At 40.5% G+C, this 15,639-nt stretch overlaps 1 protein-coding gene across 17 annotated transcripts in view; it reads right to left on the reverse strand.

Annotated features, from left to right (window-relative positions):
• Positions 1-15,639, reverse strand: part of MAGI1 (membrane associated guanylate kinase, WW and PDZ domain containing 1) — an 869,123-nt gene that overhangs the window by 19,092 nt on the left and 834,392 nt on the right. For all 17 annotated transcript variants that reach the window (XM_068253813.1, XM_068253811.1, XM_068253812.1 and 14 more), the window contains 2 exons: positions 2,377-2,467; positions 2,198-2,258 (listed from right to left, as the gene is read on the reverse strand). In XM_068253813.1, the coding sequence (XP_068109914.1) occupies positions 2,198-2,258; positions 2,377-2,467 (152 nt within the window). The remainder of the gene's footprint in view (positions 1-2,197; positions 2,259-2,376; positions 2,468-15,639) is intronic.

Raw genomic sequence — 15,639 nt, forward strand, 5'->3', positions numbered from 1 at the left:
CCTAGAGAGAATGGATACTATTGGCGTTCTGGGAATTATCCTGCAGGTCCCAAATTTGCGTTTTGCTTACTGCAGCAGATCAAACAGATCTATTTCAGATTGACAAATTTGCATGGATCCTATAAATAACATGGAATCTGTGAACGTGTCCATTTCTTCGATGCGAAAACTGGCTAGTGGAAACTGGGCTTAAGGAGAAATGCTTCCTAAATAAATGAAAAAGTCTATAAACCACCCATTTGAATGGTTATTTTAAGTACTTTGATACAGTCTAAAATTATTGAAACTAAACTTTGGGAAGAAATAAATCCAAACTGCATTACTACAAACTGCACCACTATAATTTTGTAACCAATCATGCGTCTGCCTATCTTAAGTACAGTGATATAGAGTTTGTGTGTGCAACCTGTATAAGAAGACTAAGACAGGCACTATAAAGTAAAAAATACATTTTGAGAAAATCATGTTGTATTACAGGAAAAATATTTAGCTGCATCGGAATAAATACACTATCTGCCACATCCCGTTTTGCCCAATGCTCGTTTAGCTGAGTTATGGCCCCTTATCTCCACACTTGAGCTATCGTGTGAAACGCGTTATGGATTAGTTGAGCGGCTCATCAGCACAATATCTGTCTCTCTACTTGATAAATGCGCTATGAAAAATTCCATAAGCAAGCAGTTTTCAGGAAAATAGCCTCTATAGCCGATGTATTGCAAGACAACATGTTTTCTATGGGTTTGTTTGTTGCTGAAGGGGAAGCTTATCAGAACAGAACAACACGCATTGTGAATTGGCTTTCCACCAGGATAAGGAGGAGAGTACATCTTCTATAAACATCCAGCAAGACGATCCTGCCTGTTTCTCTTTCTTATAATAGATGATATTCTGCAGTTTTCATTATGGCCATGAGTATATAGTATGATAGGTTCTTTAAAGTGCTACTCTAGTCAGAGAAACAGGACAGTACAGCTTTTCTGTTTGGGAAGATTTAAAGTGTACCCGAGGGGAACCTCGGGTTACCAAAAACAAATACTTGCCTAAAAAAAAGGGATGCCTTTGGATCCTGTAGAAGCCTCACAGGTCATACTCAGGACCATTGTTGCCACTCAGAGACGCCCAAAAGAAATCTGATAAGAGCTTGTCTGATTTCTGATCCCAACCATGCTCTTTCATGCACGAGCATGGCTGTACTGTGCCTGCACAGTAATCCAGAGCCACTCATGGACAAGTGGCTCCATGCTACTGCACAGGCATGGCCATTCTCGTGCACGAGGAGGAGTATGGTCACAAACTTCAGGAGGGTCCCAGCGAGTGGGGGTAAGGGGCAATGAGGACACAGGAAGCCACTGAAGGCTCTTAGGTAAGGATTTGTTTTTTGACCCGAGGTTCACCTCATGTTCAATATGTCCCATTCTATCCCACTAACTGGCTGTACGATAGATTCATCCTAACCCTTGCCAACAACAAGATCTTGAGGCTAAAGTGGATCTAAATTTTAAAAATGTAATACTAATTACATAGAACGTGAAATATTTGTACTCTAATGAAAAGGAAGGAACAATTATTATTTTACTTTATTTTTTACTTTTCAGATGTCATCCTTTTTAGGCCAGCTGTCTGGTGGAGTGTACCCTCCATATGCTGGTAGGGATGTATTAATTGCCATCCCGCTCTTTCCTCTAGCACAGGGGTCTCAAACTCGCGGCCCGCGGGCCATTTGCAGCCCTCGATACAATATGTTGTGGCCCTCGCCGGCAAAAGCTTCCTTATAGTTCGCTTCAGTGCTTCCAAGTAATCCGCCGCATCCCCGCCGCTAAACGGAGGGCTGCAGAGCCCCCAAATCTCCCGGGGGGCAATCCGCCGGCATTTCCTGGAAGGGGCAGAGCTTTCAGCTTCAGCCCTGCCCCTCCTGGCGTCAATCACCGCACGGATCGCCGCCTCTTCCCGCCCCTCTCTGTGAAGGAAGAGTGAGAGGGGCATTGTGGCCCCAGTCACCATCCTCCTCTGCCCCTCCGTTTTGCCGCTGTGGAAGCCCCAGGTAAGTATAAATGAGCGCTAGTGTGCCATCTCTGTTACACTTTAAATATACCCATAATTATAAATACAAATGGGGAGCAATGGAAGTAAATTTTAAAAGTACTTGTTTTTAAAGCAATTTTTACAGGCTTTGAGGATACTGGTTGATATATCTTACCTGTGTGGCTGGTGGATTTTTAAACTCAAACTGTGGCTCTTGCTTTGGTTTTGCGTTGTTCCTAGATATAGAAATAAACAGAAACCCATGAAGAAGCTGCAGTCACAATATAATGAAAAGCTACATAAAGACATTAATCCCAGCCACTGCCAAGGAAGCAGTTTATGGCAAAATCTTACTTTGTTTCCTGGGCTATTGTCTGAGGCGTATGTGTGGTCGTAATTGTGGCAATCTTTTCGGCATTGGTCAATAATGAAGCGTTAGAGGATTCTATAAAGAAAAAAATATCAGCATTATCATAAGGCATGAAGGTGCATTAGTTAGATTTAATAATTAAACATATTTTTGGGACAGCCTCCTAGACACAAGTCTGATTAGTACAAATGTTGGGGACTGGCAAGGACTTTTCCAATCACTGAAGCTGTAAGCAATTTCCACCAGGCAGAACCGACTCTTTCTGTTGTCTTTGAAACTGTATGAGCTCTGTCTTACCCCTTGTCTTGAGGGCCACATTATTTTGTATTCATATTTAGGAGATGGATTAGACTACCTTCTATTTAAAATAATAATAAGGGTAATAACAGTCACATTCGCCACTCAGGTACAATGCACATAAACAGGGCTTCTGTATGGAAACAATAAGGTTCTAATTCGACATCTGACAACTAACTGGACTGTGATCAGCAGAGAACAGGTTACTAAGAATCCACTTTAAAATAATGCCTGGCATGAAGTGCAAGGGTTATGGTCCTGACACTAGATGGCCTGAGCCTGAACTTCCAGTTCCGGCATAAAGGAAATCATCAGTAGTATGCACTGTAGAATACAGCCACTTGGCCATATCAAAGAAGAAACACTAGCAATCCTGGCAGTGAAGGGGGGAGAAAAGAGATGTATGGATTGCAAGGAGATTGGGTGGATGGAAGGCTACTTGAATCATCTTAAAGCGGACCCAAACCAAACATTTTTTTAATTCAAAATATTTAGTTGCACCACTCTGACACATACAAAGATAAAAAAAACACTCCATCAAGCCTATGAGCATTTCAGTGCATGCTTTTCACCCTCCTCTTTTCATAACTAGGGTTATACAGGTGGCAGCAATGAGCAATTCCTGCTTTTCCGGACCCCACCTACTCCACCAGTTTGCCGGATTCTGTCCCGGCAATATGAAAGGAAGGGAGGTGTTCCTCCAATAAATGTAAAATATTTTATATTTGTCATCGTGCAGCTGAAAAAAGGCTGCTATTATTATAATTTAGAAAATAGATTGTATTTCTGAAATCTTGTATTTTTAATTTGGGTCCACTTGAACAGCAGAAAGCTGGCACTAAAAAAATAACACAAGATTAAAGAGAATCTGTACTCTAATATTCTTACACTAAAAAGCATACCATTCTATTCCTTATTTTCTCCTGGGCCCCTCTGTGCTGTTTCTGCCACTCTCTGCTGCAATCCTGGCTTGTAATTAACAGTTTTAGGCAGTGTTTACAAACAAACTAACCAGCTTCTAATAGGCTCAGCTAAGCATAGTGTATGAGTCATTCAGAGTATGCAGGGGGCCTGCAGAGGGTGTGTATCGCTTCTACCAATCACAAGCAGCCCTGCACATTCCACACAATCAAGCTTTAGCCCGACAAACAGGACAGAGGAAAGATACATTGATTTATTACAGAGACAGTGCAGTTAGGAAAGACTGCAGTAAGCCAGAGCAGATTAGAACAGGCATAGGAACTTATAGGATAGAAGAACTAAGGCTGAAAAATTTGTTACAGAGTCTCTTTAAGGACTGAAAAAGCTTTTTAAACCCTAAAGGGAACATATGTTATCTATTTGTGATGAGCACTTAAAAATAATTAGAAACCAGTGAAACATTATAAATTTGTTCTTATTTTATATTGCATTATAAACTCTTAACACAGCTTACCGCACTGCAATGCTAATCCTATGTGGCATTCACAGTGCGCCGTTAACGTCGCATTGTAACGTGTAGAGTTATGCATTACCAGGTACAGGAAAGCATACTTTTTATTGCCTGTATGCTTTACTGTACCTACTGTATGTGCCGGTAACACATTGTTAATATGCATTACCACCTATTTTTGGAGTTGCATTATAATCCTGCGTTGCAACTTTAACATCGCATTACAACGCATCGTCCCACTGTGAATGAGGCCTAAAGCTCCACCTGGTAAGGTTTTAAATTACATTTTAAAATATATTTTTTAAATTAGCTATAAAAAATAAACAAAAAAACCTATATATTTTCTTTAAACTGCCAATATATCTGGTACTAGTTATTAGAAGCAAACTAGTTGATGGCTTCAATGACCATTAACCGAACTCCGCATTTTACATTTCTGGAACGGCTGACTTTTCTAACATTAACTTTCTATTGACTGCAACTTCTGACTATACATTTTACATTACACAATGCATGTTTGTGAGAGGTTTGCTTCTATGAGCCTGTAATAATTATGAACCCTCAAACAGTCATACGGGATGTCCAAAAAGTTTCACAATGACTTCATATATCACTCTCACAGGCACTGGCATAACAATAGGGCCTGCAGCCCCTGCTCAGAATTTCTGCAGGGGGGCCCGGTGGGGCCTAGTTACGCCCCTGCTCACAGGTATATTCCTACAGGAATATGTTAAAGTGCATCTTCTGGCAGAAAGTAAAAATATTCTTAAAAATGTTTATTCTCTGTTGTATACCGGATAAGTGTCATAAGCCATCTCTGTCACTTCTACCAGGTGGGAAAGAGCAAAAAGGAAGGTAAAAGATTTGGTAGGCCAGATGATTACTAATGTTTGGGAACTCAAGAAACAAAAAGAGAAAGGGTGGACATCAATGTGAAAGTCTTATCTGTAAATGTATTAAACCATAAAACAAACAGCATAAGAAATAAAGATGAACATGTTTAGTTCATCCTGCTACATTTCACTTCAAGTTCAGGTTATGCTGGGAATACACAATGAGTTTTTTCGGCAGATTTACTGTCTGATCGATTTTTCCGATTGATTTCTATTTACTTCTATGAGAAAGTCGATCAGAACAATTATCAAAATCAGATTGGACCTGTTGGAAATTATCCATTGAGCCATCTATATGCCAAAAAATACTCATGGTGTATTCCCAGCACCCCTAATGCCATCACCACTGATGACAAAGCAACATTAGAGCGAATATGGATGAGAGTTGAATGTAGTCTATAGGTTCTTTGGTTGACAAATGGAGACCATGTAAATAATAATTAATGAAAATAATAATTTTTTACTTTTTAAGTTTTCAAACTGTAGGGGAACTTTGTTGGCACTCTGCATGAATGGGCTGACATACAAATTCTCTAATAGAGACATATTTGCGAGGCATTGTATTTTTTTTTCCATTGTAATGTTCATGTGGCTTAATGGACGTAAAAGTGTTTAAACATCTACATGTTCAATTACCCTGAAAGCTATTTATGGTAACTGAATGTATTATTAAAGCAAGCATGGCAGAACTCTGATCATTTTTATCGACCTCCTCGTAATCAAGGACTGCTGCCACTACCATTAACTATTCTTAATTAGGAATGGATTATCAGAAATCATGTCCTTTATACTGCAAAATAACAACCACTTATATCTGACTTTCCAATTACATTTTGCCATGGTATTCACACTGCTGAGGAAGTAACTTTATGGGCAATCCAATTTTTATTTTAAAGTAAAACAAAGTCCACATATATTAAAGCCTATTCAATATTAGTTTATGTAATCTTTTGCTGTTACACCTAAATCTATCTCACGTAATCCTCCTTGTCCTGACTTGAGAAAAGGATAAGCAGAAACCGTGCTGCCCAGTTTGCTGCTTCTTTACAATAGGTGAAATTACAGTGATGACACGGCAGTCTCCTGCTTCTCTTCACTGTTCAATCAGCAATTCTTGATCTGCCTGCCTTTTTTAATGCCTGTACAAACACGGGTAATGACCGCCTCAGCGGATAATACGGCTTGTGTACATCAGCCCCTGAATGCTGCTCGGCAAGCAATCCACCAGTCGGATCACCTTGGCCGAGTGATGGCCGATAGCTCTATTCTCACCACTTGCCTAGCCCAATGTTTGACATCACATCAGCGGTTATCCATTGTATCTCTGCCCCCCATGAAACAAAGCACATAGTTAGCATGTAAGCTAACGATGTCGTGTCAGTGATGTCGCCCAAGGGATCAGGTCTCAATCCCCTTTGGGGCGTTATCAATCAAGAGTGTAGCCTTTACAGTACAATGGCAAAAACTAAGATCAGGTAAATGGCTGTACTCTATAGTTGAGCCATGTAAAGCCACCTGGGCCAGCAAAGGGAAAGATGGTGAGAATTAAGTATCCAGCTGCATATCGGTCAGTTTATATTACCCTAGGTCAGTGATCTGCAAACTTGGCTCTCCAGCTGTTAAGGAACTACAAGTCCCACAATGCATTTGCCTTTATGATTTATGACTGTGGCTGTCAGACTCCTGAAATGCATTGTGGGACTTGTAGTTCCTTAACAGCTGGAGAGCCAAGGTTGCAGATCACTGCCCTAGGTGGAAAGACGTTCTTTGTGACACAAGGTTCCGATTGTTACAAAATCTAACAGTGGAAGGTGAGATTTAGGTCTTTTTACTTTCAATTTTCGTTTTGATATTAGACTCTAGGGATTAATTTATAAAATTATAAATAAACTATTTTCCCAGGTCGTCAGATTTTCCCCATGCTGAGTGTTCTACTTAATTATGAGGCTAATGAAAAAAAATACACTTTTTCACCCTTTTGTGATTGATGAAATTGTAATGGGAATTCATTGCTTTTAATGCAAAACTACGAATGACAAATATACAAACGCAAAGAATCAAAGACGTGGAGAAAACTAGAGGTGAAAAGCTTTACATTCCATCACTTAATAAATTGGCCTTGAATTTCTACACACGGTATGTGACCAAGTAGAGGTTGATGTAGAACGTTATTTTATTTCTTGCAATCTTGGAATTCAGCTTCAACAAAGAAAACACACAACGGGCATTAATAAACATCAGTGTACATTTTCCAAGCGGCCTGACAGCTTGCAAAGACAAATTGCAAGACTCAGTGAGGCTTAACATATTATGAATTTCATATTTTTCCTACACTTCTATCCACACACATCAGCAATTTAGTTACTGAGCAGCACAAGGAAGCAGAGAGCATTAGACAAATTTTGTAATTTGCATGATGAGTCGGGGGAAAAAGCCTGGAGATATTTTATCTATTAAACAAGATGAGGGTCATTATGTTGAAATCTCTACTAAGGTATTGTGCATAATGCAGCAAAAAAAAAAAATGGCTAGCAATAGGGAAAGAAATCACACGGCAAAATTACTCGACTCTCCTCCTTTAACAATATCGCTCTCACAACTGTATTTAAAAGGAATTTGTTTTCTTTTTTTCTTCTTACTCACTGCTGTACAATCATTTTTTTTAATATATATTTTTAATAGCTAACTATTTCATGTTTACCATTCAATGGAAGGTTTGGCAAAGCTAGGTGTCAACTTAAAGGGACTGTACATTATTTTTTTATTTTTATTATTTTTCAAGCTCTAAAATCTGGATGATATTTAATGTTACAAATAAAAATAAAAATCACATGTTTAGGACTCGATCCACTGGTTTAACAAGAACTGTAAATTTAAAGACTACTTGTCTTACAGTGTAAAAAAAGAGAGCCTGCAATGTAAGACCCCGTTTACACTTAATCAGTTGCTGTGCGTTAGTATGCGTTACTGCGCATTGGTATGCGTTTTTCCATAGCAGTGCATTGCGAAGAAGATTTCAGTTAAAACGCGTTTTGTGTGAACCGTGCCATAGGAAAACATTACTAGGCATTACTTTGAAAATCAGTTTTCTATCAGTTATAACTGAGAGCAACTGATTAAGTGTAAAGGACCCTAAGGCTCTCTATTACTGCTGTAAGGATCAGCGGGTGTTAGGGATAATCACTCACCAACTCGCCCATAATTAATTAATGACAGAAACTCTGATTACTGGATTTCTCTACCAATATACAACTGAGTGGGCAACTTCCTGTAGACCTAATCATGTGCCCTCAGCTCTCAGAAAAGGCTTAAAAATTACTCATGCAGTGCTATATGTCATCTGAGGATGCACAATGCTTATTCCGGATACACTTTACATAGTATCTGTAGTTCTACTTTAAAGAGTCAAAGTGATGACATAATGAGATAAAAGTGTGTATGTACAGTCCCAATCATACTTCAGAGTATTCAAAATATTTTGAAAGGTTAAAAAATTCAATGTTGGTAATTTGTTTTTCAGCAATCAGACTGCAGTGGACTGTAGCGTCTCAGTGATAAAGAATTAGAGGTCATAAAACGCCTGTGTGACTGTGAAACACTTCTGAGAAAAAATACAAATTTATTTAAACTATTTAGTTCAAGTTTTTTTTGTATTGAGTCACAAATGATTCCCCTAAAACGGTCAAACGTTTAAACCTAGTTTTTTTAACCTTTAAAATCTACATAAAGATGTGTACAAACACTTAATTAGTTTCACCCACAGGAATCAGCAATCATTTGGGCCAAGTGCTGTAGAGATGTAGACACCAGTGGGTTAGCAACAAGCTCTGTTGCTGTGGAAAGTGAGAGGGGGGATGATAAGTGACACACAATGGAGTGCCTTCCAGCACAAGGGGAAAGGAGAAAAATACGCTTGAACAAGACGATCTGGCGTCAATACTGTACACGCAGAGATTGCAGAGATGGCCCTTGATTGATTGGCCTATAAGCGTTTAGTGTGAGTACGAAGCATAAGGTGAGGTTCCCACTTGAGCTGGATCTGGAGCAGACAGTATAGTGTTCCCTTTGATAGTCCCTTGTGGTTCGGTTGGTGCCCGGGACAAATGTCCACTCAATGGGAAAAATCGCAGACCGCACAAAAGCGGTCTGCTTACTGCAACTGACCCAGCAGACTGACAAGTGTGAATAGATCCTATATGTAGAATAGGATCCGTTGACTGTTAGTTTTCCGATGTGATAAACTGGACAAAAAAACAGTCAGTCTTTTGCTCTAATGGTAAAACGGTCTTCGACTTTATGGTTCCAGGAAATTCCTATATAAGATCAGCACTATAGACTAAATACAATTGTTTAACTCATCAATTTATTTTCACTTCAGGTTTGCTTTAATGATGGCGTGGAGCCTCCATGAAAGATTGCCATTACTTACATCTGCTAGAATTCAAACTACAAGACTGCAACAGCACAGGCAGTGATCTGATGGAAGTCAAAGCCATTATTAAACATTTTCTGCATTCTAGCTATGTTTTATTTCCTCTGCTATACTTAATAAGATTTCATGATTGAGAAATCCCTGAGGATGAGACACATATACAGTCATGACATAAATATGAAATTACCCAGCAATCCCTTCTCTTTCTAGTGCAGAATAGAATACTACAAACACGGCTCTTAGCATTGAATCTCTGTGTATTTTGTAATGCCTGTAAATTCATATATAGATCCATCTGTCTATCCATCCATCTATCTGGTAAAAACAAGAGGGCTCACTGGTGCAATAACTTATTTATTTACCAAAGGATAAAAGATAAAATACACTTACAAGATGGATACTTGTAATTTGCATGTCCCCCACCCTGAGGTTAGAGCCGGTCCCCCTCGAGCTCAAGTGCAGGAAACAGCCCTCAGACATCAGGGATGCCCACCGCTGGCCACGGCAGTGCAACTTTTCAAGGGACCAGCTCGAGGGGGACTGACTCTAACCCCAGAGTGGGTGACATGCGGATTACTAGTATCCATATTGTAAGTGTATTTTATCTTTTATCCTTTGCGCAATAAAGAAGTTAATGCACCAGCAGAGAATAGCAGAACTTCTGCTGAAATTGGAAGTACATTTCTTTTGGGTGCCATCACTGCTAGTATAATGATTTTAACACAACTTTACTAAAGGTAATTACATCTGCAGGGTGAGACCGATCCTGTCTATCCATCCATTCACTTATGTGTACTTCTATGTCACGGCCTTTTTGTCTACCCATTTGTCCATTTGCCTGTCCACCCGTTCACATACCTATGTATCCCTCTGTCCATCACTGAGTGTGTCTCTTGGCTAGGAAACTACCTGCATGGAGTTATGGTCTCCCCATGTTTGTGCAGGTTTTCTCCGGGGTGGCGGTTTTCTCCCACATCCCAAAAACAGGTTTATGTATTCCTTCCCAAAAACAAATTGAACTGATGCAGGGTACACACGATGCAATATCTCATCCAATCGATGGGAATCTGATGATTATTTTTATCATCATGCCCGATCTGCTCAATAACAGGTTTGACTTTCCAAAGCCATCACGTGATAATCAATCCCGTTATCGATTGGGAGCACATGTACACACCATACAACTTCCTGTCAGATTACCAGTCAATCGGATGGGTAATTGCATCGTGTGTACCCAGCATTAGTCCACAATAGGAATAGGAACATCATACAATGACTGACCATGGTAGGGATTAGAATGTGAGTTACTCTGAGGGACAGTTGGTTACATGACTTTATACACTACATAAAAGGGCTGTGGAAGATGTCAGTTCTGTATAAATACACAATTATAATAATAAATGTATTTGTGCCTTGATGAACATGATGCATCAGACCTCCAGCCTAGCAGAGCAGTAGGAAGCTGAGGTTGGTGAGACTGTACTTTCTCTTCACAAAGCTAAAAATAATCACAATTAAAAACACAGAAGCACAGTGAAAAAAGTTCAGCCATGACAGAGCAAAGCAAACGCCCCGGCAGCTCGCGCTGCACTGACACACACTGCCTGATCCGGCTTTCAGCTCTGAAGAACTTCACATAGCAACATCCATTTTCAACAGCATTTAGAAAAATAAAAAAAGAAAAGAATGAATAGCTCTTCAAATGGATTAGCACAATAAAGCAGAACAGAGTGTGGTGATTAGAACTGGTGAAAGATACAGAATAATTGTGCTGTACAGGGCAGCCAACATAATGCAATTTGCCCTAGATTTTATCAGCTGCTCTGAAATTTTACAGCTGGGTTGGTTATATAAAACAAGTCAGTGGATGATCTTGTAAAAAGGACATTAGGCAATGTAATGTAATGCAGGGGTATATTTTTTTCATATGCATCTATACTCTGTAGACTGCGAGGTCTTTTTGGCATATTTGGAAGATACAAAAATCAGCATCAATAATAGGGGATTAATAGGCAATCCGCCCATCAGATAGGAAACTACAACCTTTTGATATCTGTTATACAGTATGATCTCATTATAGTAGACTCCAAGGGACTAGGAAAAGTGGATTACTATATCAGAAATTGACCTGAAAATCGCCCAGCATGCCGATACATTCTCTGCTGCAAAGGACCAACTCTGTCCTCCCATCGAAGGTACTTACAAGCACTTGCACATTTGGTGGACAACAAGGTTAAGTATACCTGAGGGTTGCATAGCTAGGCTGGACAAATAACTAGTACAGTATCCAGGGCTCCTTAACCACTTCAGCCTACAGCTTCGAAAATCTTATGCATCCGAGCAATGTTCACCTCCCATTCATTCGCTAATAACTTTATCGCTACTTATCAAAATTAATTGATCTATATCTCGTTTTTTCCGCCACTAATTAGGCTTTCTTTAGGTAGTACATTTTGCTAAGAGCCACTTTACTGTAAATACATTTTAACAGGAAGATTAAGATAGAAATGGAAAAAAAACATTATTTCTCAGTTTTTGGCCATTATAGTTTAAAATTAATACATGCTACAGTAATTAAAACCCATGCATTTTATGTGCCCATTTGTCCCGCTTATTACACCATTTAAATTACGTCCCTATCACAATTTATGGCGCCGATATTTTATTTAGAAATAAAGGTGCATTTTTTCAATTTGCGTCCATCACTATTTACAAGCTTATAATTTTAAAACATTTAATAAGATACTCTCTTGACATGTATATTTAAAAAGTTCAGACCCTTAGGTAACTATTTATGTAGTTTTTTTTTTTTTAATTGTAATTTTTTTTATTTTATTTTTAATACAAAAATGTATTTGGGTATTTGGGTAATTTTAGTTTGGGAGGTAAATAGCCAATTTTAGATGTAATATAATGTATTTTTTTATTCAATACAGGTATGTGGGTGCAGTTTACTATTTGGCCACATTCAAAAAATTCCTGGATGCGAACGATGTAAAATGAAGAGAAGAAGTTTCCTGGGGGCAGAAATACCACGCTCTCTGATGAGAAAGCGTCGGTATTTCTGCCGGGGACTTAGATCGGTGAATGGGAATTATATTCCCATTCACTGATCGGGGGGCCAGCGGGAGGCAGCGGGAGCGCGCGCGCGCCCGATCGCGCGCACCACACGGCTGCAGCACCACTGCCTATCTGGACGGATATATGCGTCCAGATATGGCGAAGTGGTGACTCCGAGCTCAAACTAGAATAGAAAATGGTACTCACCTGGGGCTTTCTGCAGCCCAGTGTAGGTCTGGAGGTCCCACGCCGGCGACACCGGCCAGCCATTTTTGGACAGCCCTTGGGAGAGGAGCCAGGATGCCGGCGTGGGACCTCCAGACCTACACTGGGCTGCAGAAAGCCCCAGGTGAGTACCATTTTCTATTCTAGTTTGAGCTCGGAGTCCCTTTAAAAAATTGCAGCTGTCACTGAATAGAGGCAGCCATTTGCTTCCTATGAGTGGGTCCAATACCTCGGTGGGGGGACTTGCAGCATGTGTCCTGCAAATTCTGCTCACACTTGAGCCAATCATGAAGCCACTCTTCAAAATGCAGCAAATCATAATAAGCCACTGGCATCTGTAACGTGAGTAGCTCCGATACCTCCGTGGACAGGACTTAGCACCCTCCTCTAAACTCTCTTTAGTTTTGCAGCGAGTAGGCCCGCTCTGATCTGCACTAGAAGTGAAATCCTGTACTAGGCCCGACACCCTACCAGGAGCGTCATTGCTAATAAAGGAAGAGATACCTAGAAATGCATACAATCTCCTGGAAGAAAAGTGACGATACTTTTATCAGTGATTGCAAAGTGAAAGTGGTAACGCTACATCCTCTTGTTTACAGTCACATTTTTCCTCATTTTTCCAGGCTGCTTATTTGTACAGTACTGTATATCCAGTGCCGGTGCTATTCTTGCCATACAATTGTTATGCATCAATTAACTTGCAACCAGCCTGTAGAGAGCACCCGACCATGGGTTGCACACTGACATATGACACATGCACCGCCCACTGTTTAGTGTCACATAGGAGCCAAAAAAACATGTTTACTATAACAAAAGTTTTATTATATCAGAGTTTACTATACCAGGCGTTGCTCACATAGACTTATAATGGAGATTGGCTGGGAACTGTAGAGGTAGTTTACTATACCCAAATGTTTACTAATTCAGAGTTTATTATAACGAGATTATACTGTACTTCACCAACTGCTGCTCTGCAAAGTAGTATTATCTCAAAACAACGTATTTCCGAGTTATCGTCCCATGTGCCCATAAATCAATGTAATGCTTCCCCTTTCGGACAGTGAAAAGACCTGTGCACATAATTTACTTGTAACCAGGAATCCTGGTTATTACCAGGAATTATGGTGGTGCAGCCTATTTCTATACAGGATATCTATTTTTTAATGTTTCTCAAGACAATACCATCTTCCCTGTCAACTGCCTGTCAACTGTATCATTACTTGTAACCAGGAAGACATCCAAACTTGCAAAACAACTTTGTCAAATGAAGTTATTTAAAGCTCGTCTGCAAGCACAAATCTAAAGATACCAACAGCTTAGCAATGTATGCTCAAGGGACTACTGTAGGGGGAAAAATAGTTGAATTTACCTGGGGCTTCTAATGGTCCCCTGCAGACGTCCTATGCCTGTGCAGCCACTCGCCGATGCTCCAGTCTCCGCCTCCTGTTTACTTACAGAAGTCAACAAACCACTGCGCCTGCATGGCCGCATCCTTGATCTTGCTCATGTTCCCGGGAGGGTACTGCACAAACGCAGACAGTACCGGGCCTGAGCAGTACACTCCCAGTGATGTCAGCAGGAGCGAGTATGCAGCCACGAAGGCCAGTGGTTTTCCGATTTTAAAGTCACAATTTCCGGAAGTGAACGGACGCAGGGAGCGGAGCATCGGTGAGTGGCTGCACGGGCACAGGATGTCTGTGGGGCACAATTAGAAGCCCCAGGTACGTTCAACTCTTTTTCCCCCTAACCCCCTACAGTACTCCTTTAAGACAGGGTGCACACTATTCCCTGCGTGAGCATCTTTTCCTTTGTCTGACCCTCGGCGATTTGCAATTTTTCCTCTTTGCTTGCGACTTTTGTGTTGAAATACAACAGATTTACAAATGAGGGCGATACGTGGACAAAAGCGAGGGCTGTGTGATTTTTTTTTCTCATGGAAAAACACCCCCACAAAAATGCAATGTGGTAGACTGCAAAGGAAATTCCAGAGCAGCCTATTAACTTGTATTACAAGTGCAGCAATGCATGGTTTCCCAGGTGTGGCAAAAAGCATGCGATTCTTTTTTTGGGCAAAAATAGACTGCAGCTATTAATCCCATCTTCACATAACACAAGGCAGCCAAGAATAGATGGTTACATGCTCTGTAGGTGCGGCAACTGCTTGGATTGCAAGAAGGTGGGCACAGACAGAATCTCTCTGAGAAAGTTGGAACCTACAGCATTGATGGCCTGTGTTGCAGAATGTTTTTAGTGCCTGGGCTACAGGCCTGTTACTTAAAAAGTGGATCTACTCATCAAGGACTATAAACACAGAAGAAACAAGCTCTGCACCCGAGTTGCCTACACAGATGTGGGAAACATTTTTGTCTATAGGGGGATTTATTCCATCTTGTAGCCAGCTATTTGACGCCGTTTTGGTCTTCAGAATAGCAAGGAATAAAACAGCTGTGTGCATGCTGCATTACATGAATAATTAATAGCCTTCTCTATAATGAAAGCAGATTTATTGAAAACCTGAACCAAGGGGAATATGAAACTGCTATTGTGGACCTCTTCCTAAAAAGTATTTTCCAGCAGTCCTCATGAACCTTTGCCAAACACCGACCTCGTACACACGTTGGATTTTTCTAAACGACCAGTCGTTTGGAAATTTGAATGGCCGGTCGTTTGGATGTCAAATCGGGCGTGTGTATGGTCGTTCAGCTGATACGACCGACCGTACACAAGCCCGATTTGACGTCCAAATGGCCAGACGTTCAAACGTCCAAACAACGGGTTGTTTAGAAAAATCTGACGTGTGTACGAGCCTTAAAGAGAACCAGAAATGAAGAATAAATAGTTTTATACATACCTGGGGCATCCTCCAGCCCCATAAGCCTGGATCGTTCCCACTCCGCCATCCTCCGCT

Source organism: Hyperolius riggenbachi, chromosome 9 (assembly GCF_040937935.1).
Source record: "Hyperolius riggenbachi isolate aHypRig1 chromosome 9, aHypRig1.pri, whole genome shotgun sequence".
NCBI classification, from domain to species: domain Eukaryota; kingdom Metazoa; phylum Chordata; class Amphibia; order Anura; family Hyperoliidae; genus Hyperolius; species Hyperolius riggenbachi.